This window comes from Microtus oregoni, unplaced genomic scaffold, assembly GCF_018167655.1.
Source record: "Microtus oregoni isolate MIOR12 unplaced genomic scaffold, Mior012 000008F_ref0000371, whole genome shotgun sequence".
Lineage (NCBI taxonomy): Eukaryota > Metazoa > Chordata > Mammalia > Rodentia > Cricetidae > Microtus > Microtus oregoni.
In genome coordinates, this window is record NW_024543067.1 from 10,326,019 (window position 1) to 10,352,811 (window position 26,793).

General features: G+C 42.0%; 1 protein-coding gene across 3 annotated transcripts in view; it reads right to left on the reverse strand.

Moving 5' to 3' along the window:
* Atp6v1h (ATPase H+ transporting V1 subunit H) overlaps window positions 1-13,562 on the reverse strand; it is a 70,893-nt gene extending 57,331 nt beyond the window's left edge. For 2 of the 3 annotated variants that reach the window (XM_041657757.1, XM_041657755.1), the window contains exons 1-4: window positions 13,421-13,562; window positions 12,143-12,286; window positions 2,694-2,796; window positions 1,777-1,866 (exon numbers count right to left, since the gene is read on the reverse strand). In XM_041657757.1, the coding sequence (XP_041513691.1) occupies window positions 1,777-1,866; window positions 2,694-2,796; window positions 12,143-12,255 (306 nt within the window). In that variant the 5' untranslated portion in view covers window positions 12,256-12,286; window positions 13,421-13,562. Of the gene's footprint in view, window positions 1-1,776; window positions 1,867-2,693; window positions 2,797-12,142; window positions 12,287-13,136; window positions 13,369-13,420 lie in introns of those variants that run through there. The other variant, XM_041657756.1, reaches the window with a different exon arrangement.
* Window positions 13,563-26,793: the final 13,231 nt, after the last annotated feature.

The following is a 26,793-nucleotide window of genomic DNA, read 5'->3' on the forward strand; positions in this document are numbered from 1 at the left end:
TGAACCTAAAATAAAATCATTCGCCTGAAGCAGTGACAGGTAAGTAGAAACAAACAATAAACCACAGCAGTGCAGAGCAGAAAGGGGTGACTAAAGACAGTTCACAGAGGACCTAGGTTCAATTCTCAGCACCCACATGGTAACTCACAGCCATATCTCCAGTTCTAGGATATACAATGTTCCCCCAGCTCCCAAGCTCTATGGGCAATAGGCATGAAAAGTGTTACACAGAAAGTGGTACAAGCAGGAAAAAAAAACCAAAACTCACACACACATAAAGAAACCACAGGTTTGGGAATGGTGACACAATGATATTATCCCTGCACCAGGGAGCCTCAGGCAAGAAGATTTTCAGTTTGAGGTCAGCCTGACTACAGAGGCAAATCTTGAGTTGAAAGAGGGAGAAAGAAAAGGGAGTGTGCACAAAAGAGAAGAGATAGAAAAAAGGAGGAGGGGCCGTGGCTCCACACCATTACCACAATTTGATATCCCAATATTAATGCGTTTGGCTTTAATTCATTTTATGGCAAGAACGTTCTACTATTAATGCCCCAAAACAGTAAAAATGTAACAGAAATGAATATGTAAGTCAAATAATGTTGCATTCACATTTATAATCTATGTCAGAAGAAGCAACAACAGAAAAGTCAGAAAAACATTCATGAAAGGAGATTTTAAATGTCATTCTAGCACATGTTGAAGGAACAGAACACATAAAATTAGCATATAGAACATCTGTATCTTAGAAACTCAGGCTCCCAAGGGAGATCACAGCATTCCTGCTTTCCTTAATCTTCCTGTTTTTAAAGACTAAGTGTGCGGAAAGATGAGACCATTATCAGACAAGCCTGCATCAACTCAGGATTGTTACTATAAATAATTATCTCCCTCAAAACCTGAGGGCCCCCAGCAACTGAGTCATTCTTCCTTATTTATATATCCCTAATAATGGCCACTAAACATGTCAGAAACTAGGCCATGAATATGTAGGGTTTTTTCCTTATAAACTTACACAAGAGTACTCTTTAAGGACCCAAACTAGCACTTTTCTCTCAGTGTCTCTTCTCCCCCAGTACTGGGAGCAGAGAGCTGAACCTAGATCCTTTCACAGGCTAAAGAAGCCTTTACAAGTGGGCTGAATCCTCCAGCCTCTTCATGTTTCTTGAGAAACAGACAGGCTGAAGTTTAAACAGCTGAAGGACCCATCTCATAAATCCTGCTCTACAAATTAAACCAAGATTATACTGTAGTTTAAAATACAAAATTATTAGCAAGTGTCTCTGAATTCACAGGCAATTAAAAAAGCAGAATTTTAGGCAACTGAAAGTTCAGATTATACGTCAAACTGCATCAAAAGAGCTAAAGTACTTTACCTGTTCCTGGCCTAGAACAAACAGCATTAAAAGCTGGTTATGAAACAGAAGGAGCCTGGGGGTTTCGTAGACTGCGTTGATATTAAATTAGGAGGAAGGCCTGGGCTATATGTAAATAAGGGGAGGACTAAGGACTTGCCTCGCATGCATGAGGCCATAGGTTCAATCCCCAGTCCAAGCAAAAAGAGAAAACAACTTTGAGCCAATTTCAGGAAAATCAAGCATAATTACTTGGTATTGTGAAAATGGAAATCAGCTTCATGTAAGTACTGTTAGTACTTCTAGTAAAGTAAGAAAATGTATCAAGCTCTAGAAGAGAATCACTAAGTGAAACCTTCCAGAACTGCTCTTACTGTAAAGTATAAAACAGCAAAGTCCCCCAAGGTACGAGGACTCTACCTACCTGCAGCATATCGTCAACCATGGTTAGTATGTACTGCACTGTCTGTTCTTTGGAGATGTGTGTCATCAGATTTATAAATGTCTTAGCACACTGAAAAACACAAAATTAATGTTATTGCTCTCTTCTTTTTTTAAAATTTTAAAACAGGGTTTCACCATGTAGTCCTCGCTGTCCTGGTACTCACTGTGTAGGACAGACTGCCACAAGCTCATGGAGAATCCCCTGCCTCTGCCTCCCAAGTACTGGGATTAGAGGCATACACCACCACACCAGCACATTATTTTCATCTGTACATAATTTTAATGGAACTTCTATAAGATATTGTTTCTCTCTCATAGAACAAGATACAAATGCTAGTAGATAACACAGTATAGAAAAGGTATACTTTCACAAACATCATCATCATGAGACCTAAGAACTTTACCATGACTTCTACCACATTTCAACTATATCTAGTGATAAATTTTAAATAGTTACTGTTTTTAAAAATACACATACCTAGCAATTGTTACTCTTGATTACTAAAGACAGTGTAACACCTTGTAAACAACTAAAAACTAAAAATGACTTTTAAATATTATTTTATTCATTATTGATTAGACTAACTTGGATAGAGCTCACTGGTGGAGCACTTGCCTAGCAAGCAAAAAACCCACGGGCCTTACCCCTACCATGGCAAAAAGCATTGTTATTACTAATATTAATGTGAATAACATATGTACAGTATACGACATAGTCATTAAAGGTTTTCTAGCATTTTAATTTTTATGTTGCAATTTGAGGCTAGAGGTTGAATCCATGGTCTTCCTTACGCACGCACGCTAACTAGGTACTCTCCCAATGAGCTACACCCAGTCCATCCCAGACTTGTAATGATAGGGAATAAGTGCTCATTATAAAATGAATGGAAGGATCACCTGGCTGCCTTCAGTCTGAAGCATCTCTTGCTTCTCCTCAGAACTTCTTTTCATCTCAAACCTTTGAATAAATTCACAGTCTTCAGCAGAAATCATCTGCCCCCTAGAAAGCAAGCAGAAGTCATTCTGTTCAGCAAGTACTGAGCAGCACTGTGAGTGACACAAATTCTTAATGCTTTTCCTTTCTCCTTAGTAAGTTCAAGAAAATTACAGGCCACTGTTTTGTATTAGGTTCCTGTATGTGGGCCCTGAAGAACTAACTAAGGAGTCTAACATAACCAGAAAGGACAGCAGACTAATTTCCCCAACAGCATAGTTTCAATGGGCATAATAAGGAGCATCCTATGCTGAAATCCTAACCAAAAGTCACACCTGACCACCCTAACCATAGCTATTTTGCTCTCCATCCCCACCTTAGGATAGTAGCCCACAATGAGGACTGACCTTTCTGACCTCCGTTTCTGCTTTCCTTGCCTTTCTATTAAACTAGCCTCCTCTGGTCAGCCTAACAGAAAACTCTCCATTTTGTGGGATAGTATTGCCTAACTGTAGAAACAAAAAGGGAACTAATTAACATCTTTTAATTTGTTGAAAATTATCTTTTGATAATTATAAACAGTAGTGCTAAAGGCCTTGTCATCATTCAAAACTTTAGCTCTACCACTATCTTACCAGGGCAAAATAGGAACAAGAACCACATGACTTCCAAAGAGCTTGTATAGAGGACGAACTATATAATCTAAGACACAGTTAATACAGCACCTTACCCAGTGTAAGGATTCAATAAAGTGTCACCTCTTACTTTTATTCAAAGTCTCCTTAATTCCTCCGTACCACAAGCCCAACATATTTACTTGGCCTTCAAATCCATTATACCCAAAGCCACTGTACAGTGACATTCTACAGTCATTTCCTGACACTTTTTGTCTTCCAATTAAGAATACCGTCATCCTCCCTCTCTTTAGAAAGCAACCTCTCCTTAGCCAGGCATAGTTGCATATGCCTTTAACCCCAGCACTGGGAGGCAGAGGTAGCGCAGTCAATATAATCAGTTTCAGAGCAGCCAGAACTCCACAGTGAGACCCTACCTTGAAAAATAACCAAAAGACAAAAAAAAAAAAAAAGGGAAAAGAGGGAGGGAGGGAGGGAAGGAGGGAAGGAGAGAAGGAGGGAGGGAGCGAGCATTTAATGCATGAGGACAAATACATATTGATTGAACTTTTGGTACAAGGAAATGCTCCCATAGGTTTCTATGTCATCACTAGAAGTCTAACCCATTGGTCAGATCCACCGATTATGTATGTCATGTACAGCCTGTAACTTTCAGGAAAGACATTTTATTCCCATTAGTGTTCCACATCAGAAGGCTCAAGAATAGACATTTGGTTATGTAAGATGAACATTTGCACATAAACATGGAGAGCAGAGGGGACTTAAAAAAGGAATCTATAATACCGACAACAAAATAAAGATCCAAATTAGGAAAAAGGAAAATAAGATGTATGTAGCGCTAAGGCCTCAGGACTGGAAAAGGACACAACTGAAAAACCTCCATGTAACTAAAAACCTGCAAAACCAAGTCAGAGAAAATTCTGCTGCTCTGCTAGTGCTTTCTGATCAACAGTCTTCTGTTTGCATTAAACAGAGTCAGGCTCTGCAAACATGCAACTCCTTGTCCTCTAATCTGAAGGCTTTCTGAACTGAAGAAGTCAGGAGCTCAGAGGATTTAAACAATTACAATTGATCAAGTCTTTCCTCCACGGATCCTTGGACAACTGGCTCCAACATAACCCAGGCCCTTAAAATAGGAATCTAGAAGTCATCTTAGACAACTTTTGCCCATGCACATTAAACAGAGCACTAACTGTGCGATTCCGCACTCTAACAACAACCTTACCACTACCACTACGGATTCTCCATGTCTAAGCTACTTCCCCACCAAGAACCTCAGCAGCCTCAGCAGTGACTTTCAGGAGAAGGGGCACGTGGGTTCTTGTCACGGAACAGTGCAGCCCACATTCACACTCACTGTACAAGCCCTCTACAGCTGAGCTCCTCCAGCTCCAAGAGTAAATGGTAAACTCTGTGTTCCTTGTATCCCCACGATAGTGACTGTGAAAAAGGCAACTCTGGGACACAACTGCCAGCTACAATCAACTATCACTTTCATGAGTTGTACATATTGACCTTCTTAGACTTCAAATATATTGTGGGTTTTATGACTTTAGAATCATCTTGAAGAGCACCAAGCGGCAGGGACAGGCCCAACTCCTCCTAAGGGCACGTGTGCAACAGGGCTTTGCCGTGACCTTCAGCTCTCACCTCTGCTTGCCTTCAAACAATAAATGACGTCCAGCACCATCGCTGGTTGTATCTGGACAGGTCCTCTTTTCTGCCTGCATTCATCCTGGAAGACTAAACTGAAGGGTCATTGCTTCATGAGACTTCTGATATGATGGAGGAAGTTCATTGGCTAATAAAGGCACTGCCCTGGCCCATTTTATTGGTTAGAGGATAGGTGGGAGGAGTAAACAGAACAAAATGCTGGGAGGAAGAGGAAGTGAGCGGAGAGACTCCACAGCTCTCTCGGGAGCAGACGCCTCAGAGAGAGACGCCATGCCCCGCTCCCGGGATGAAGCTCCGACCCAGGATGGACTAGGCTAGAATCTCCCTGGTAAGCGCACCTTGGGGTGCTACACACAGATGATTATAAATGGACTAAATTAATATGTGAGAATTAGCCTAGAAGAGAATGGGCCAGGCAGTGTTTAAATGAATACAGTTTGTGTGTTGTTATTTCGGAGCATAAGCTAGCCATGTGGGCGGCCGGGTGTGGGGGACGCAGCCCTGCCGCCCCATACTACTACAGGTTGGCGCCCAACGTGGACAACTGCTTCCACATAAAGCCTGAGACAGCTTGGGAAGTAATTCTAGAACAAAATGAAAGCATTGTGCCTGGTTTCTTCGTAGCAGCAATTTCTCGGTTCTACTCTGCTTGCTAGAGGCAAGCAAGCGCCTCATCTAAAAGAGGCTTCCTGACTCAGCTTTAGCTGCAAAGCCTGCAGCTCATTAAGAGGTCCTGCCACGAAACACTTAAACAGTGTTGACGAAAAGCTGAACGCATGCTTTTCGGTTTTCAGCCGTAGCAGGAAAAAAGCTGCGCCGTTTAAAAATGCCGGCTTTCTGGGCCATCCTGCCAGGGCAAACTCTGACTGTTTGAGGCAGGAGGGCCTGCTACCGAGAAAGGAGAGAGAGGACTTGAGTGTTGTCTGTTGTAGCTCACTTGCTGGCAGGGACCTTGAAATGCCATACAGTTGTTGCAGTAAACATGGCTACAGCCTGTATATCCGCCATGAGGCTGGAAAGCTAAGGAATGGACTGGATCTAGCTGGCAAAGCCATGCCTTTATTCCTACTGAGATTGCTTGGTAAATTAAAGACTTGTGTGGTCAGAAAAAGAGAGATATACAGTAAAGAGAGATTCAAAGACAGAGAAAATTTCTGAATGGTTTAAAGTGTGTTAAAAATATATGCAGACTAAAAGTTGAAGTTCTTAAAGTAAAAAACAAAAAAAGGAAGAGAGTTGTTGTGTGTGGTAGCACACGCCTTTAATCCCAGTGCCTAGAAGGCAGAGACTAACAGATCTCTGTGAGTTCAAGGTGTAGTAGCAAACACCTTTAATCCTGAATGCCTGGGAGGCAGAGACAGGCGGATCTCTGAGAGTTCAAAGTCAGCCTGGTCTACAGAGTTACTTCAGGTCAAAGATACAGAGAACCTGTCTCAAAAAGCAAAGAGTTAAAAGTAAAAATAAACAAAATAGAGGTTAAAACAAAGCTGCACAAAGATGGAAAATACACAGAGAATCTTGATACTGTATGCTATTATGCTCTCTTTAAATTATTTAAACGCTGAGGAAGGAGCAACAGATGCTAAAAGATATTTATTTATAAATGCTGCTGAACTAATCCAACACAGATACTTTGAAAATGCCTTGAATTTGAAATTTGGATCTAAGGACATGATGCTTTGGAAAGGAGTTTCTTATTTTGTTTTCACAGAGGATGAGACCCTGTTCATTTCTTCTATTCCAATTTGGTATGACGGACCACGCCCTCCTGAAGGATTGTTGCGAACATCTTCAGAAAATTGCTTCGCTCAACTGCCAACTGAGATGAAACTAACACACAGGTTATACCATGAAAGACCTAATTAACGACGCCCCCATTCAGCAGGAAGCAGTTTGGAGAGAAATAACTGCGCCCATATTCCCAAATATTGTTTATAAATGTTCTTTTACATTTAAAGGGGGATAAGATAGAGATATGAATAATTTACATTGATATGGATTTTGTTTTAGTGATTTAAGGTCAATTTTGTTATATGTATATGTGTTTCTGATCTTGATTAAGGAACTGTGATTGTGTAGTTCATTTAAAAATGTAATGTATAGCCGGGCGATGGTGGCGCACGCCTTTAATCCCAGCACTCGGGAGGCAGAGGTGGGCGGATCTCTGTGAGTTCGAGACCAGCCTGGTCTAGAGAGCTAGTTCCAGGACAGGCTCCAAAGCCACAGAGAAACCCTGTCTCGAAAAACCACAAAAAAAAATGTAATGTATAATTAGAAATATAGATTGTTAATAGATAATCATAATAGTCAAGTTTGTAGTCATGTTAGTTAAGATTTTCTAGATGTACATAGATATATTTTAGATAGGCATTCTTCATATTTTTCAAAGATTATAGTATATGGCATTTTAAATGTTTTAATAATTTCGGACTTTTCATGACAATGAGACACTCTGCTCCTGGCAGCACCAATGTACTTCAAGAGGAAGATGGGCATCGAAGAGGCACCTTATGGAGTTTGATAGCCATTTGGGCAAGAAACTGCTCTTGCCTGGACTATTGCATAAACTGGACACAGAGAACCCGCAGAGAGAGGACTACTGAACTTGCCTAAGGTGAGATGATCTTTCGGGGTTCCTGATTCATGAAAGAGTCTGCGAGACATTCTGCAGGACACAACAGATAGTGACTGAACTGACTTTGAATTTTCCTGCTTTATGGAAATGTCTGCTGGATGCCATGGGCCTGAAGGCTGAAGATGGATGCCCCAACGATACAAAAGAACTTTGGGTGACTGTCCAGGCAGCGAGATGTCTTTGTCATTTCTAGAGTTTGAAGTTTCTTAGTTCTTGTTTACTTAGGTAATAATATATCTTTCTGGAGTCTTTGATGGAGTTAAGAATAGTTAGTTATAGTTATAGTTTTCCTTAGTTATGATAAAGATTATTGTAACTTTTACTTGATAACTGTTTTGTTATATGTAATTTTGCTATGTTAAAGCCTTTTTTTGTTTAAACCAAAAAAGGGGAAATGATGGAGGAAGTTCATTGGCTAATAAAGGCACTGCCCTGGCCCATTTTATTGGTTAGAGGATAGGTGGGAGGAGTAAACAGAACAAAATGCTGGGAGGAAGAGGAAGTGAGCGGAGAGACTCCACAGCTCTCTCGGGAGCAGACGCCTCAGAGAGAGACGCCATGCCCCGCTCCCGGGATGAAGCTCCGACCCAGGATGGACTAGGCTAGAATCTCCCTGGTAAGCGCACCTTGGGGTGCTACACACAGATGATTATAAATGGACTAAATTAATATGTGAGAATTAGCCTAGAAGAGAATGGGCCAGGCAGTGTTTAAATGAATACAGTTTGTGTGTTGTTATTTCGGAGCATAAGCTAGCCATGTGGGCGGCCGGGTGTGGGGGACGCAGCCCTGCCGCCCCATACTACTACAGGTTGGCGCCCAACGTGGACAACTGCTTCCACATAAAGCCTGAGACAGCTTGGGAAGTAATTCTAGAACAAAATGAAAGCATTGTGCCTGGTTTCTTCGTAGCAGCAATTTCTCGGTTCTACTCTGCTTGCTAGAGGCAAGCAAGCGCCTCATCTAAAAGAGGCTTCCTGACTCAGCTTTAGCTGCAAAGCCTGCAGCTCATTAAGAGGTCCTGCCACGAAACACTTAAACAGTGTTGACGAAAAGCTGAACGCATGCTTTTCGGTTTTCAGCCGTAGCAGGAAAAAAGCTGCGCCGTTTAAAAATGCCGGCTTTCTGGGCCATCCTGCCAGGGCAAACTCTGACTGTTTGAGGCAGGAGGGCCTGCTACCGAGAAAGGAGAGAGAGGACTTGAGTGTTGTCTGTTGTAGCTCACTTGCTGGCAGGGACCTTGAAATGCCATACAGTTGTTGCAGTAAACATGGCTACAGCCTGTATATCCGCCATGAGGCTGGAAAGCTAAGGAATGGACTGGATCTAGCTGGCAAAGCCATGCCTTTATTCCTACTGAGATTGCTTGGTAAATTAAAGACTTGTGTGGTCAGAAAAAGAGAGATATACAGTAAAGAGAGATTCAAAGACAGAGAAAATTTCTGAATGGTTTAAAGTGTGTTAAAAATATATGCAGACTAAAAGTTGAAGTTCTTAAAGTAAAAAACAAAAAAAGGAAGAGAGTTGTTGTGTGTGGTAGCACACGCCTTTAATCCCAGTGCCTAGAAGGCAGAGACTAACAGATCTCTGTGAGTTCAAGGTGTAGTAGCAAACACCTTTAATCCTGAATGCCTGGGAGGCAGAGACAGGCGGATCTCTGAGAGTTCAAAGTCAGCCTGGTCTACAGAGTTACTTCAGGTCAAAGATACAGAGAACCTGTCTCAAAAAGCAAAGAGTTAAAAGTAAAAATAAACAAAATAGAGGTTAAAACAAAGCTGCACAAAGATGGAAAATACACAGAGAATCTTGATACTGTATGCTATTATGCTCTCTTTAAATTATTTAAACGCTGAGGAAGGAGCAACAGATGCTAAAAGATATTTATTTATAAATGCTGCTGAACTAATCCAACACAGATACTTTGAAAATGCCTTGAATTTGAAATTTGGATCTAAGGACATGATGCTTTGGAAAGGAGTTTCTTATTTTGTTTTCACAGAGGATGAGACCCTGTTCATTTCTTCTATTCCAATTTGGTATGACGGACCACGCCCTCCTGAAGGATTGTTGCGAACATCTTCAGAAAATTGCTTCGCTCAACTGCCAACTGAGATGAAACTAACACACAGGTTATACCATGAAAGACCTAATTAACGACGCCCCCATTCAGCAGGAAGCAGTTTGGAGAGAAATAACTGCGCCCATATTCCCAAATATTGTTTATAAATGTTCTTTTACATTTAAAGGGGGATAAGATAGAGATATGAATAATTTACATTGATATGGATTTTGTTTTAGTGATTTAAGGTCAATTTTGTTATATGTATATGTGTTTCTGATCTTGATTAAGGAACTGTGATTGTGTAGTTCATTTAAAAATGTAATGTATAGCCGGGCGATGGTGGCGCACGCCTTTAATCCCAGCACTCGGGAGGCAGAGGTGGGCGGATCTCTGTGAGTTCGAGACCAGCCTGGTCTAGAGAGCTAGTTCCAGGACAGGCTCCAAAGCCACAGAGAAACCCTGTCTCGAAAAACCACAAAAAAAAATGTAATGTATAATTAGAAATATAGATTGTTAATAGATAATCATAATAGTCAAGTTTGTAGTCATGTTAGTTAAGATTTTCTAGATGTACATAGATATATTTTAGATAGGCATTCTTCATATTTTTCAAAGATTATAGTATATGGCATTTTAAATGTTTTAATAATTTCGGACTTTTCATGACAATGAGACACTCTGCTCCTGGCAGCACCAATGTACTTCAAGAGGAAGATGGGCATCGAAGAGGCACCTTATGGAGTTTGATAGCCATTTGGGCAAGAAACTGCTCTTGCCTGGACTATTGCATAAACTGGACACAGAGAACCCGCAGAGAGAGGACTACTGAACTTGCCTAAGGTGAGATGATCTTTCGGGGTTCCTGATTCATGAAAGAGTCTGCGAGACATTCTGCAGGACACAACAGATAGTGACTGAACTGACTTTGAATTTTCCTGCTTTATGGAAATGTCTGCTGGATGCCATGGGCCTGAAGGCTGAAGATGGATGCCCCAACGATACAAAAGAACTTTGGGTGACTGTCCAGGCAGCGAGATGTCTTTGTCATTTCTAGAGTTTGAAGTTTCTTAGTTCTTGTTTACTTAGGTAATAATATATCTTTCTGGAGTCTTTGATGGAGTTAAGAATAGTTAGTTATAGTTATAGTTTTCCTTAGTTATGATAAAGATTATTGTAACTTTTACTTGATAACTGTTTTGTTATATGTAATTTTGCTATGTTAAAGCCTTTTTTTGTTTAAACCAAAAAAGGGGAAATGATGGAGGAAGTTCATTGGCTAATAAAGGCACTGCCCTGGCCCATTTTATTGGTTAGAGGATAGGTGGGAGGAGTAAACAGAACAAAATGCTGGGAGGAAGAGGAAGTGAGCGGAGAGACTCCACAGCTCTCTCGGGAGCAGACGCCTCAGAGAGAGACGCCATGCCCCGCTCCCGGGATGAAGCTCCGACCCAGGATGGACTAGGCTAGAATCTCCCTGGTAAGCGCACCTTGGGGTGCTACACACAGATGATTATAAATGGACTAAATTAATATGTGAGAATTAGCCTAGAAGAGAATGGGCCAGGCAGTGTTTAAATGAATACAGTTTGTGTGTTGTTATTTCGGAGCATAAGCTAGCCATGTGGGCGGCCGGGTGTGGGGGACGCAGCCCTGCCGCCCCATACTACTACACTGATAGTAGAATTAGCTACCCTTTTCTGTATAATTGACAAGCCCCCGAACAGTTAGTTAGCTTCCTATTATCACAGCAAACAATGAAGTAAAGGTCTGTTCTGATACTATGAGTTCCTTCTTGAGACACTACACTATATAACCTTTGTGTAGGCAAGGAAAAAAAATTAGCAAGATTACTCAGTTGGTTTTTCAATGTGCATATCCAAATCTGATCCTCAGAAATTCAGTTATAAATATGTCAAAATAAACCTACACAAAATAAAAGGCAATGATGAAGAATAATCAAGAAAGCATGAGGGCCAGTGAGAGGGCACCTGCCACTCAAGTCTGGCAACCTGAGTTCGATCCCTAGCACGAAAGGGCAGGAGAGGACCAGCTCTCCCACATCTCTCCTGTGACCGGTAAAGGTCAGCACACACATGGTGTTTTACAACCATCTGTCCCAGGGTATCTGAGACCTTCTTCTGAGATCTGAAGGCACCCGCATGTATGTGGTACACACACGTACATGCAGGCAAACAGTCACGCACACAAAATAAAATAAAATAGCTACCACATACGGCTCTACTTCCCCAAGCTGTTCCTACCACAGAGGAGGCTCCCTAAGACAGCCAGGAGGTTTCTTCCACAGTTCTTAGTAGTTTTCCAGGATTTCTCTCACAGAAGCATGACCATGAAAAAGCCTGATGCAAAAGCACATGACAGCCATGATTCACAGCAAAGCGGACTTACTGAAGATAAGACTGCCAGTTCACTTTGTTGGCGCGGACCTCGGCAGCCTTAGCTGCGATGATGTTAGTTGGGACTGCTGCATCCACAGCACCTCGGATGTCCATTTTGGTCATCTAATATGATAGTGTATGCTTCTACACAGATCTTCAATGTAGGGTCAAGACAAAAACAAAATAGCAGGCATTATATTTTCTAAACTACTAGCATAATGTAGCCAAATTAATTTCATTTAACTTAAATATTAAACATCCTAAGAATAAACAGCATTGACATATTTCAAATCTTGTCCATAGCCCCTTACAGCCCCTTATAAAAGAACTTTCTAGGCTTCTTTTTCAGGAAAGAGCTTTTAACTATTAGCCTTACTATACAGTGAGACTTTTTAAGTGACCATTTAAGAGACTGATAGCAAAACTGGAATTAAATAGAATATTAAATAGGACCACCTCTGGGGCAATCATACCCAGTACTTTGAAATGCTAATGACAACCCAAATATCCACTACTTTAAATCTATTAAATCACGTTCCAATGTCTTGTACAGAAAATACTATTAAATACAGGAAAAGGCCAATTATGTATTTTATTGGCATATATTATGCTTCATTTTGAAGAAGCCATGTTAATTCCTTTCTTTAAAATTACTGGTTCAAAATATACCAAGCGGCATGGTAGATTTTCAGAAACCAGTGCCTTCCTTTCCAATAAAAATTGACAATATCGAAAAACAAAAAAAAATATTGACAATATTTTCAAAATCAATACTGAGAATAATTTCTCGAACAAATTGGGTACAACCAACAACGGGAGTTTAGTCTAACAAGAAAAATATACAATAATGAGCTTCTAAAGCAATCTTCCGTCGTCGACTTACAGATAAAAGCTTACACCTCATTTTACCACGACACACACAAAAAAAAAAAAAAAAACACTGGCTTCCCATTCCCAAAACGTACGTTCTTGCCCACGACCAGAAGGAAGCAAAAAAAGCATACCCCGATTCTATTCCGCGTTCGCACTGTGCTTAGTCAGTGCGGAACTGCACTTCTCTAGGTGGGAACTGGCTCCTAAACAAGCGAGGTCGGCGCAGACGGCCGGCCGGACCCAGGCAGAACCGGCTCGCTCCGGGCGTGGCTGGAACCCGGGTGCACCTAGCGGCCTTCCCGACGCCCCCGCCGGCCCGCCCCCCGCGAGCTCTCCAGTCCGTCCTGCGGGGAAGGCTTTGCGGTCCCGCAAACCTACGGGGCCCCGGGGAAAGCAACGGCCCGGGCAGCCTCACCTGGACAGCCGCGGGGACGCGAAGAAGTGGGCGGGCGGGCGGGCGTGCTGCGGTCGAGCTCCGAGGCTCGGCGGCCACGGCAGAGCCGGAGCGGAGCGGAGGAGACTCGGAGGCAGACGTTAGAAGCTCAGACCCAGGAAGCCGGAACAACTGCAGTGACAGCGGCGTCTGGCACGTGAGCAGCAGGCACGTGACCGCCGCCGACGGCGGAAGCCGAGACGGCCCAAAACTGTTGGGAGCGCGCGCCTGAGGCTGCCTTGCACAAGCCACCTCCCTGGGTACTCCAGTTGTCCGGAGCTCACAACAACCCCACAAGCCATCAGTGCCAAAGAAACCAAAACTCCTAAAAGCAGTCTTCGGAGAAGTTTGCTTTACGAGCTTTGAGCGTTGTGGGTTTGTTGAGTTGACCATCTCAGTGAACCCGGCACTCATTCTCAGAATTTAGGTGAAAAACTGAGGCTGAGAAATGATTCATAGACCCAGGGTTCCAGACTTAACCGATAATGTATGTTTCAGAAAAACATTATTCATTTTTCATCTAACTTCAGTTTCTCTCGGCTTGTGTTGTTTCATCTCACAACCTGTCCTAAGTCCAGATTTTCTCCTAAGAAGGCCTTTTACTGAAGTCTATATAATAGCGTTTGGAGGGGCGTAAAAGCATATAAGAGAATGTATAGAAATAACTGAAAGACCCCAGTGGTGGGCAGTCTTTCAGGCTAAGGAGACCCTCCCAAGGAACAGCGAGATCACTCTTCGGATGCAAACAGCAAGAGGCTTTATTCAGTACACAGGTACCTGGGGCGACTTAGTCTCTCGAAAGACAAAGCGCGCCTGCAGACTGGGGGAAGGTCTTTTTATAGGAAAGAGGGCAGCAGAAGCAGATTACAGAAGCAAATGCATCGTTAGTGGTCAGTTGGAATGGAGCAAGGGGCACAGGTGGTTTTTCCTCTCCCAGCACAGATGTATGGGAACAGATATCCTGTTAATTGATGTCCTGCCCGAATCTATGGATATAAATATCCTGTTTTGCAGCCAGGGACCCTGACCTTACTCTGCACTTACAGTCGTTCATCAAAAGCTTTGTGAAATGACGTTACAGCAGCCAAGCTGGGATCTTTCATAGGGGGAGTTGTCTCTTCTGTGAATTACTGATATTCTAAGTTGGGCACATGTGCTGACTATAGGCATCCTGTTTCCTTAAGCAAACGGGAGGTTCTCATTAGAGCAGGCCAGCTGCGGGTTCCTTATCGCTTGGGGCCAGATGGCTGACCGGCTGACCGCAGATATCTTGCCTGGCTTCTCCGCCCTTGTTCTCAAGTCGAACTTCCCTGCTCTAATGTTACTTGTGTTGCTCCAAAGTTTAAGCCTGGCATTGCTGCTGCTTAGCTGTTTGTCTATACTGTGGGGGTCTTTCAATAACCAGTATATTTCTACTAAAAAAAAAAATCAGGTCAAGTTTTTTAAAAAGTTTTCAAAACCCAAATTCATACATTGCTATAAAGATACATTGTATAGAAGATTATTATTGATTTTCTATCAATACTGCAACAAATTATCACAATTTTGGTGGCTTAAATCAAGCATAGAGTCATTATCTTATAATGTGTGGCTCAGAAGTCTAGAAGAATAGGGCTCCCCCAGATCAACAGCTTTAGGCAGGAATGAGTGCATGCTACAGTCTTGGAAGAGCCTGCTCTCCGACCCCAGCCCAAAGGAGCTACAAAATCTATAGCCTTCGTTGAAGATTTGCTTACCAAGAAAATACTAGAATTGACCCAATAACCACTGAGTAAAATAACTCACTGATAGCAAACCTACAGGTTTCAAAGCAGTTTGCATAAACTGTCTTGGGAATGCATACACATTTTAGAGGTCCTAGGAGTGGGGAAAACAGCCCTCTAGCTGGAAAGTGGGACTTTGGTGTCACTAACGCAGTAGTGAGAGAGTGCTGCTGATTTTGTTGATCCCCAGAAGCCACTGACATGTCAACAGCACGCCACCTCCACACAGAAGATGATTCCTGGCCTCAAATGTCAGTAGTAAGCCTGTCAAGGAACTCTCTTTATCTATCATGACAAATAGGAAAGCAGCTTCTCAGCTGTACAGGAGACACGGCCTCACTATTACAAAAGAGCATCATTATGAAGGGAAGCCTAGCACTTCCAAAAGTATCTACCCAAATTTTCAGTGTATTGTAACCCAACAGTCAGACCTTCGGGATTCCCTTCTATGCAACCATTAGCATCAATGTGTGAAGATGAATGTATAGAAATTTTAGTACAGTTTTTTGTTCTATTTGTTTTAGTGAATATGGGGGAGGGGTTCATAAAATATATTCTGATTGTTTCCCCTCTCCCAGATCCTCCCCACGCGTACAAATCCACATCCTTTCTTGATCTATCTCATTAGGAAACTAAAGAAATACAGTAATAATGATAATAATAATAATATACTAGTAACAAAATACAACAAAATAAAAACCAACCTGATAAGACAAAACAAGTCAACAGAAGGAGCCAAAGGAAAAGCACAAGAAACAAGAGAAATCCAATAAGGATAAAGAGAGAGAGAGAGAGAGAGAGAGAGAGAGAGAGAGAGACCATAATATGTAAGCAAAAGACCTGTAGGGGAAAAATACCCAGATAAAGCATTATGAAGGAAATAGAGTCCAAAAATAGCATTGAGTTCTTTTTGTGTCGGCATCTGCTGCTGGATAAGGGATCTGCCCTGAAGTGTGGTTTGTGTACCCAGTGGGACACTACTGAAGAAAATTAAGTTTTCCTTTGTGGGTGGTTATGAACTGGAGATAGTTTCTGGGTTAGAGATGGGGCCTTCTATCCATTCCCTCTCTCACTGGAAGCCCATCTGGCTTAGACCTATGCACACTGCCACAGTCTCTATGAATTCAAATGTGCATCAGTCATGTTGGGTCTAGAAGACCTTTTTTTTTCCTTTGGTGTCTTACATTCACATTGGGTCTTGCAAAATTTCTGCCTCTTTTTCTGCAGAGTGCACTGAGCTCTGAGGGGAGGGATTTGATGTAGGACTGAATGTTCCAAGGTCTTTCACTCTTTCTTCTTTGCCCAGTTGTGGGTCTCTGTCTTGGGGTTTCTATTGCTTTGATAAAAACCCTATGACAAAGCAAGTTGGGGAGGAGAGGGTTTATTCAGCTTACACTTCCACATTGTTGTTCATTATGAAAGAAATCAGGACAGGAACTCAAACAGGGCTAGATCCTGGAGTCAGGAGCTGATGCAAAGGCCATGAAGGAGTGCTGCTTACTGACTTCCTCCCCCTGGCTTGCTCAATGGGCTTTCTTATAGTACCCAGGAACACTGGCCCAGGGATAGCACCACAATGGTCTGGGCCCTCCACCATTGAGGCACCGAGAAAATAAATGCTTTACAGCTGAATCTTATGGGGGCATTTTTTTCAATTCATGCGCCTTTCTCTCTGATGACTCTAGCTTGTGCCAAGTTGACACAAAACCAGCCAGTATAGTCTTTGAAACTTCTCTGTTGATCACTGAGCCAGACACTGATCTGTGAGTATAGATGAATGTCATTAGGGGTAAAATTCTTGCTAGGTTACTTTAGCAGAATAATAGTAAGTGATTTTCCCCTAGGTCCGTGGCCTATCAAGTCTCGGGTTCCTTTGAGTCTAGAAGGACACTCAGATAGTTTCAGCTATGGGTTCCATCCCATGGAGTGGGCCTTGAATCCAGTCAGAGTCTGGCTGATTACTCCTACAACCTGTATGCCACTATTGCAGCAGCGTATCTTGCATACAGCTGTTGTGTGACAAAACTTTGGGAGAAGAGAGACGCTACACACATGTCTACTCATCTCAGATATGGAGCCCATGACAGACCAAAGCATGAATACCACCAAAGTCCAACTTCATGAGCCAATGGGTTTTACCAGGGTTACTTAAGGAATGTGGGTGAGGAGTTACTTATAAGAGCCCAAATGACTCACAAACATCTGTATTATCAAGCCCACCCCAATATAGATGACAGATCACAAAAATTGAGAACCTGGAGCACACTGCACAGCCTGGAGGCAGCTCAGCAGTTAAGAGCATATCCTTTTCAAGTGACTCTGGTCTAAATCTGTTAGAGGTAGCTGGGCTGGTCTCAGTCTTCTTTGCAACTTGGCTTGTCTGAGTCCTTTTTTTTTTTCAGCTCTGCTCCTCTGAGGGAGACTCTCAGCTTTTATTTCTTACTTTGGCAGAGAGGGACCTAGTGAATCTGATCAGTTTCTGGGACTTCCTGAAGCTATCTTGAGTTTACCTTCACGTTTAAGGAGCTTTTCCTACAGTATGTAATATTTCAATCTCAGAGGAAACTGTTATACACTAGCAGGACACCATCATAGATCTAAGGGTTTGTAGCTGTGTTGGTGTTTACTTTTCTCCTCTGGTAGTGTGCAGAGCACCTTCCAGCACTATAAACATTAGTCAGTAGGTGTGAAGGCTCTAGGTAGGACCAGCTCAATTTCTCTGTATTCAATGAAGTGTGTAGGTGTTGTCTTCAGCAATCGGGCCTTATCATCAGTTTGTAGAGTAGCCAATAGCTAGCAATAGCCTGGGTTGTTGGGGGCTTCCCATGGGACCCTTTGGCCGACTACTCAATTAGATGTAACCGTAGCACTTGAGGTTTCATTTAGGGATGAAAGGTGTCTAGTTTTGACTTTTGCTTTCCAATTATTTTGTGATTCCATTTAGATTTAGTTTTTATTTGTATATATTTTACGAAGCTTCTACTGTAGTAGGTTTCCATACTACCTCTCAAATGGCCCTTAGAGTTAGCTAGCTGTCCCTCCCTGTCTTAGTTAGGGTTTCTATTGCTAAGAAGAGGCACTATGAGCCCCAACAACTCTTATAAAGGAGACTAATTTAATTGGGGTTGATTTACAGTTTCTTTTCAAAGGTTTAGTCCACTATCTTCATGGAGAGAAGTATGGCAGCATCCAGGCAGACACGGTGCTGGAGAAGGAGTTGAGAGTTTTACACTTTGAACCACATGCAGCAGAAGAAAACAGCCACACTAGACCTAGATTGAGCATATAAAACCTCACCGCCTGCCTCCACCATGTCACACTTCCTCCAACAAGGTCACACCTACACCACAAAGCCACACCTCCTAGTAGTATCACTCCCTATGGGCCAAGCATTCACACATATGAGTCTATGGGGATCATTCCTATTTAACCACCATGCTCTCTTACCTCTCCCTTCTCCCAACCCCATTTGACATTTGATCCTCCAATTCCAGTCTCCCCCACCCCCGCCCAGCCATAACTATATATTTTATTTCATCTTCCTAGGGAGAACCTTTCCTTCCCTCTAGTCCCTTACAGTAGACCTAACCTCTTTGGCTATATGGATTGCAGCCAGCTTATTAAAAACTTAACAGTTAACATCCACATATAAGTGCACACATACCATGTTTATCTTTTGGGCGTAGATTACCTCAGACCTTTTTGTCTGGCGCCATCCATTTTCTCGCAAACTTCATGAACACTTGTTTAATAGCTGAGTAACACTCCATTGTGTAAATGTACCACATTTCTTTAACCCTTCATCTGTTGAGGGGCACCTAGGTTGTTTACAATTTCTGTCTATTATGAATAGAGCAGCAGTAACACGGTTGAGAAAGTTTCTCTGCAGTAGGATATAGAGTCCTTTGTTTATATGTGCAAGACTGGTATAACTGGATCTTGATGTAGATCTATCCCAGCTTCCTGAGGAACACTCTGGTTTCCATAGTGACTGCTCTGCACTCCTGCCAGCAGTAGATGAGTGTTCCCTAGCCCACACCGTCGTCACCATGAGCTGTCATTTGTTTTCTTCATATTGGCCATTCTGATGAGTGTAAGGTGAAATTTTAAAATAGTTTTGATTTGAGTTCCCTGTTGATGAAGGATGTTGAATATTTTTAAGTATTTCTCAGTCATTTAAATTTCCTCTTTTGAGAATTCTGTTTAGATCTGTATTGCATTTTTTAACATTTGTAATTTATTTATTTATTTAACATCCCTACCACAGTTTCCCACTTCCTCCTCTCTTCCAGTCCTTTCCCCTACCTTCTTTCTGCCTCCTCCATCCCATCCACTCCTCTTCTGTTTCTATTCAGAAAAAAGGCAGGCCTCCATGTGTATCAACAAAACATGGCATATCAAGTTGTCATAAGACTAAACACCTTGCCTTGTTTCAAGACTGGGCAAGGCAACCCACTGTACTATATTTTTAATTCGTTTTTGTGTTTTCTTAATGTCTAGCTTTTGTTGGTTTTGTTTTATTTTTAGTTCTTTGCAAGTTTGAGATATTAGTTCTCTTTCAGATATGTAGTTGGTGAAATTTTTTTTCCATTCTGTAGCCTGCTGCTTTGTCTGAATGCTAGTGTCCTTTGCCTTACGGAAGCTTTTCAGTTTCATGAGGTCCCTTTTATTAATTGTTGATCTTAGTGCCCGCATTGTTGGTATTCTGTTCAGGAAATCTTCTCCTGGGCCAATGAGTTCAAGGCTATTCCTCGCTTTCTCTTCTATCAGGTTCAGTGTACCAGGATTTATGTTGAGATCTTTGACCTATTTGGAGCTTGAGTTTTGTGCAGGGTGGTAAGTATAGATCTATTTGTATTCTACATCCAGACATACTGTCTGACCAGCACCATTTGCTGAAGATGCTGGCTATTTTCAGTGATTATTTCTGGCTTCTTTATCAAAAATCAGGTATTCATAAGTCTTTGGTGTCATGTCTGGATCTTCAGTTCAATTCAATTCTATCTATTTTAATGGCAATGCCATGCTATTTTTTATTAGCATAACTCTGCAGTACAGTTTGAGATTGGGGATGGTGATACCTCCAGCAGCTCTTTTATTACTCAGAACTTTTTTTAAGCTGTCCTGGGTTTTTGTATTTCCATATGAAGTTAAAAATTGTCCTTTCAATTTTTGTTAGAATTTTGATGGGAATTGCACTGAATCTGAAGATTTCACTTATTTTTCACTATATTATGTTTTTTTAATAATAGCAACACAAAAATATAAGACAAACTGCAACTGTAACGTTTAGTTGTCCTGACAAAATACTGAACTAGGCAAAGTAAATAACAAGCAAAAACGTGTTTCCCAAGCTAGCCTAGAGTGCATACCTACAATTCCACTGATTAGGAAACTGAGGCAGGGGGAATCTCCAATCCCAGACTAGCTTGAACTACACAGTGAGCCTGAGCAAGGGGGGATCTCCAATCCTAGACTATCCTAAACCACACAGTGAGAGCTGGGCTTGGTTTGTATTTTTGCTTCATTTTGGTTGTTGGTTTTTTTTTTAGAGGGAGGGAGAGGAAATGTATTAATTTCTCAAAGATCTGGAAACTGTAAATTCAAAATTATATTAAATTCCCAGCTCTGAGTTCTCTCTGTGCCCCACAAGGTGAGGAGAGAGCAGCCCCCTCTTGTCTTTTATGATGAGAGTTTGGTATTCTTCTGGATCGAGTCTTCACCTTTTTAAAAAACCATCCTTAAAAAAAAAATCCTTTAAGTTTAATGACACACACAAGGGCCCAAACGCACTCACATTAGGGGTTGGGGATTCAACACAGGGCCCAAGGAAGAGAGGAAGTAACACAGTGACAGTGGCCTACACTGACAACCAACAGCAGGTACTCAAAGCCAACTTAAATTAATGCTGAAGCCGCACACAGAAGGGCAGGGATGCTGTGGTAAATGAGCCAAGCAGGCTCATGCACTAGGTCTATAATCACAATGCTTAATATGGGTATTTATGTGTGCACACTATTCACTGGAATTTTTACTTCTTTTTACAGTATTATACTCTGAAAAGTAGAGCCACCATTGAGCTTCATCTCTAGCCTTTCAGAGCATTTCTTCATATGAATTAACTCAGGGGACTAATATGTAATCTACTAATTTTCACTTTTTACCTTAAATACTATATGTAATTCCATGCATTTTCATAAGCAAAGATTACCCTCATTCTCTGTGGTCTTTATTTTTTCATTGATGTATATTATTCTGATCGTATCCATTCCCTGTTCCCCCTTCTATGCCCCTTTCACAGCCTCAGGAAGACTTTTCCCTACATGTCCATCCTACCTTCATGTCTTCATATTTTTATAACACACTGAGCTGTTATTCTTTCTTAAATTTAGTAGTATATTTTTAATTAAAATGACTGTGTCATCTCTACCCTTCCTTTCTATGCACCTCATCTTCTTCTTAAATATATGTCCTCTTTTTCTTTAGTTATCAGTTACATGTATTTATGTTAACAAATTCATATATGTGATAATTATATAAATACAGCCTGTTGGATTCACACAGTATAGTTTGTATGTATATGTTTCATGGCTGACCACTTGGTATTGAATTATCAACTAGGGAGCTCATCCCTGGAGAATCCTCCCCTTCCTGTGGTTTTTAATTGCCTGTAGCTCTTCACATTGGCATGTCAACTCTTGCTGTCATTGTTCAAGTCTGGCTTAAGCAGCCATTTCATTCAGAGTTCATAGGTCTAGCTTCCCAACCACATCTAGCAGGCACAATCTCCCGGCAAATTTTCTGGTCCTCTGGCTCTTACAATCTTTCTGCCAAGATGTTCTCTGAGGCTTGGGTTTGGGAGCCATGTTGTAATTGTATCAGCTGGAGCTGGGCTTTCTCTCCATTGTGACCAATTATGGCTTTCTGTAATGGTCTCTGTGCTGCAAAAAGACGCTCCTTTGATGAGAGCAACACTTACCTGCGGGTATGAGGAGAAGCGTTTATGGCACAGCTAAGAATTATACGGGTTTAGGAAAATGGCAGTAGTGGGCTCTTCACTAAGAACCGTGACCTCACTAGCCACAAAACCCAGAGTTTAATTAGGGCTGTTTGCATGGGCATGTATATGTGTATGGGGTTATTTGCTGAATCGTAAGCAACTTATCAGTCGCTATACTGTAATTACTCCACATCCCCAGCGGCCAATAACTCCCGAGAGTTTCCCAGCTAGAAGTGGAGGGCCTCCTGTGTCTACCCCCATCCGTCCTGGAGTGTTGAAAGACCTCATCTCATGTAGGTCTTTTACAAGTAAGCATGGCAGCTATGATTTCATGAATCCAACAGTCATGTCCTATACAGAAAGTAGCATTTCACAGCACTCCCTCTACCCTCTGGGTCTTACATTCTTTTTGACCTCCCTCTTCCATAATAAGCCTTGGATGAGAAGGGACTGCTGACATACTGAGCACTCAACTGTCACTTAGTCTCAGTACTTTGACCTCTTATGAGTCTCTGCAGTAATCACTGCCCACTCCCACCAAAGCTTGAGAGTAGCACAAATCTATGTGTATAAACATAAATACTTGAAAAACAGTTTGACAACATGTCCATTTAGCAAAAACATATGACCTCCTTGGTCATCGTCTTTTGCCCAGTCAGTTATAAATCCCCTGTGAAGCGTTGAGCCTCAAATCCAATAAAAAAAAAATGGTTATCTGTACAACATCCATGCCATTACTTCACTAGTGTACGTGGTGTGAGTGTGTTTACACACCAGTGTGTGCACACGTGTGCCTGGGTGTGTGTACAGATAGAGGCCAGAGGTCAGCCTTGGGTGTAATTCCTCAAGAGAAATCCACCTTGGGTGTTTTTTTTTTCACTCTAACCTGGGGCTCCCTGATTCTGCTAGACTAGCTTCACCAGTGAGCCCTAGGGGTCCTCCTATTTCTGCCTCCCTCCCCAGCATTAGAATCACAGGCATGTGCCGCTGTACCCAGCTTTTCACTTGGGTGCTGGAAATTGGACTCAGGTTCGCATGCCTCTGTTGCATGCTCACTACTGACTGAACTATCTCCCCAGGCCCATGCGTTACTTTTAACTGTCAAAATTAAAGTTAGGATTCAGCAGTGAAGACATCTGGACCTGAAGTTTGCCTTGTAAGAATATGTTTTACACTTTCCATTTCCATTGTAGATATAAAGTCATTCAGGTAATTTATTTCCTGTATCTGAACTTTGATAGTTTGCGTCTTTAGAGGGATTTATCCATTTCACCTAATCACCTAATTTATTAATGTGGAGTTGTTCATATGGTTTACCTGTTACTAATCTGATATCTGTAAAATTAGTACTGAGATTGGTTTTTCTTTTTTAAAAAAATATTTATTTATTTATTTATTTATTATACATACAATATTCTGTCTGTGTGTATGCCTGCACACAGACCTCATTACAGATGGTTGTGAGCCACCATGTGGTTGCCAGGAATTGAACTCAGGACCTTTTGAAGAGCAGGTAATGCTCTTAACCACTGAGCCATCTCTCCAGCCCCATGAGATTGGTTTTTCATTCCAGATATTATCATTGATACTATGTTCCCCTCCACCTCTTTCTCTGTCTCCCCCTCTCTGTGTTTCTCTGTGTCTCTAGTCACTGTTAATCCTGTATTCTTATCAAATGAATTTTTTAGCTCCAGAATTTTAATTTGAGTCATATTTGTATCTCCCTTGTCACTACTTCATATGTTCTTTTCTCCCCTTTAGCTTTTTGAGCTTGTGGAATACATTGTAAAACACTATTTTCATTACCTGTTTACTGATTTCTATTATCTGTGCATTTGGGCATGAATTTCAGCTGACTGCCTCATCTCTGATTATGGGTCATATATGGTGTTGCTTCCTGGCAGACCTGAAACTTGTTAGATACCATATCTGGTGAATGCTGCTTCATTGGGTGTTGGGATGACTGTTATCTCTCTACATAGTATGGAGCTTTGATCCAGGACATACTTCCATCACCAAGAATATGATCTTTTGCATCTCACCATAAGCTTTGTTAGGGGAAACCAAGATGGTATGTGTTCTATGTTTGATTTCCCTGATAATGAGGAAAAACTCATCCGAGTTCTGGGTACCCAATGAGATAAGGAGTGTGAGGTCTTTGAGAAGTGCTGCGCGCTATTCTCAGACCTCCCTGAGCTCTCAGGATGACTTCCTCTATTTCTGGATGGTTCCATCCCTGACCTCACACCACAATAGTGGTCAACTGAACCCCTCAGAAACCTCGGGAGGTTTCCATTCTCTACTCTGTGTAGCTCTCAGCCTTCGAAGCTCCTGATACCTGAGCATCATCCAGAACCCCTGCTCAGCTCTTCACCTGCCGCAGCAAGTCCCTTCCCTGAACCCGAGCCCCAAATCTCCCTCCCAGCGTGAAGCTAGAGGACAAATGGGCCTCACTGTATTTTTTCTGTCACTTGGGAATTTCCGCCCCTCAGTACTGATGCCCAATATCCGAGTACGGTTGGTGTTTGTTTGTTTGTTTGTTTGTTTTAAAAATAGATTTATTTGTTTGTTTGTTTGTTTGTTTTGTATGCAGCATTCTGCCTCCACGCATGCCCACACGCCAGAAGAGGGCACCAGATCTCATTACAGATGGCTGTGAGCCACAATGTGGTTGCTGGGAATTGAACTCAGGACCTCTGGAAGAGCAGCCAGTGCTCCTAACCTCTGAGCCATCTCTCCAGCCCTGTTTGTTTGTTTGTTTGTTTTTATAGGTATCATTGTCTTTCGTTTGCTTCTGTGGGGAGAGTAAATGGGCCACTATCATTTCATCTTAACTAGCAGTAGAAATCTGAGTATTCTTTTTGACCACAAATCTAAGAGGAAAGATTTTGTGTAAGAGAAGCAGAAAATGATTGTGTGCTAGTAATGAACCCTCCCCCCCCCAAAAAAAACAATAAATAAAACAGAGTTAACTTTATAAAGAGTCAAGAAATGAAACCTGCTGTAGGGATACATGCTTATCTTGGTGCTCTGAGAGGTGGAGGCAGAAGGAACCAGAGTCCAAACTGAGTCTTGGTTACAGTAAATTCAAGGCCACCCAAGGCATAAGACTCTGTTAAAAAATAAAAAATAAAAAAAATAAAAATAAATAAATAAGGCCAGAAAAAGTCTGCTTTATTTCCAATCAAAGAAACAACTGAAAAATTATATTTTCATCTAAATATATTCCCTATCTTTGTTCTTGGAATAACACCCTTCAGTCCTAAACTGGCGTCCCACATGTTCGAGCATCATTTGCACCCCACACTTAACAAGAGGACTGAGACTGTAATACTCTGCCTACTTCTACTGTTGGAGTCCATGTCATAGTGGGCACCTTGACAACAAAGAATAGATGAAGAGGCCCAGAATGTGTGCATCCTAATAAAAACTGTGAGATGTCAAGATTATCTGAGGAGAGGGTGGAGATTTGAAGCAAGCACCTGAGGAGCCAAATGTGAAGATCCTTTCTTCTTCCAGCTTCCATTAATAACTTAACGCTAGGGCCTGTGGGTTGGCTGTGGGTGAGGCTGAACTAGAACGAGATTAGAGATGTCTGTCTCTCCAAATGTTCCTCTCTACCACCCACATGGGATTTCTTTCATAAGCCAGTTGGAATCCAGGCCTTACCCTATTATATGACTATCACATAAAAGCATTTTATATATAATATTGTGTATCTGAGCAAACACTGAATTACTGTTCACTGAGCTTATTTAAGTTTATGATGAAAAGAAGTAGCAAGGAGAGCGGAAGGAAGTGAGAAAAAGGCAGCGCTCTGAGGAAAAGAGCTTTGGTGTTTTCTGAGTAGCAGGCAAGAGAAGTTCAAAAGCAGCCGTCTGATGGTGAATATTGTCAGTTTGGCACAATCTAGAACCACACAGAAGATGAACCTCGGTGCCTGAAGAGATGGCTCAGTGGTTAAGGGCACTGACTGCTCCTCCAGAAAACCCAGGTTCAACGTCCAGCACCCACACCGCAGTTCACAACTGACTGTAACTCTAGTTCCAAGGGACCTATGGAAAAATACCAATGCACATAAAATAAAAATAAATGATTTTTTTAAAGAAGTGTGAGACCCTCACCCCTTATTCTCCAAGGAACGAAAAGGAATTTCCTAGCTCAAATTAGAATGTTTTAAAATTAGAAACCCAGACTAGCTTCATGTTCCCAGAAAGATAATGTTTTCTTTCCCCCTCCCACCCAGGAAATTCCAAAACACAAGGACCCCCGGCCATCTGGTGATAAAGATGCCCCTGGATTCTGAAAACAAAGAACAGGGTGACTAAACAGGATGGGAGAGAAAGCAAAGACCTTGCACCCGTGCCAGACACCCCCACCGCATCCAGTCTCCCCAAATCCCAGCCCGCCCCCCCGCCCCGCCCAGAAGGGCTGCTTGCGGATTTTCGCCTCCCTGCCTTGCTTCACACAGTGTAAGGGGACATACTCCTAGCTAGCTTGAATTATGCTAATTAGCAATAAAACCTTGCTATTGCAGTCTGGTCTTCTCTGGTTTCTGGTGGCCTCTCGGGGGGTCGTAGTCTGGGCACAAT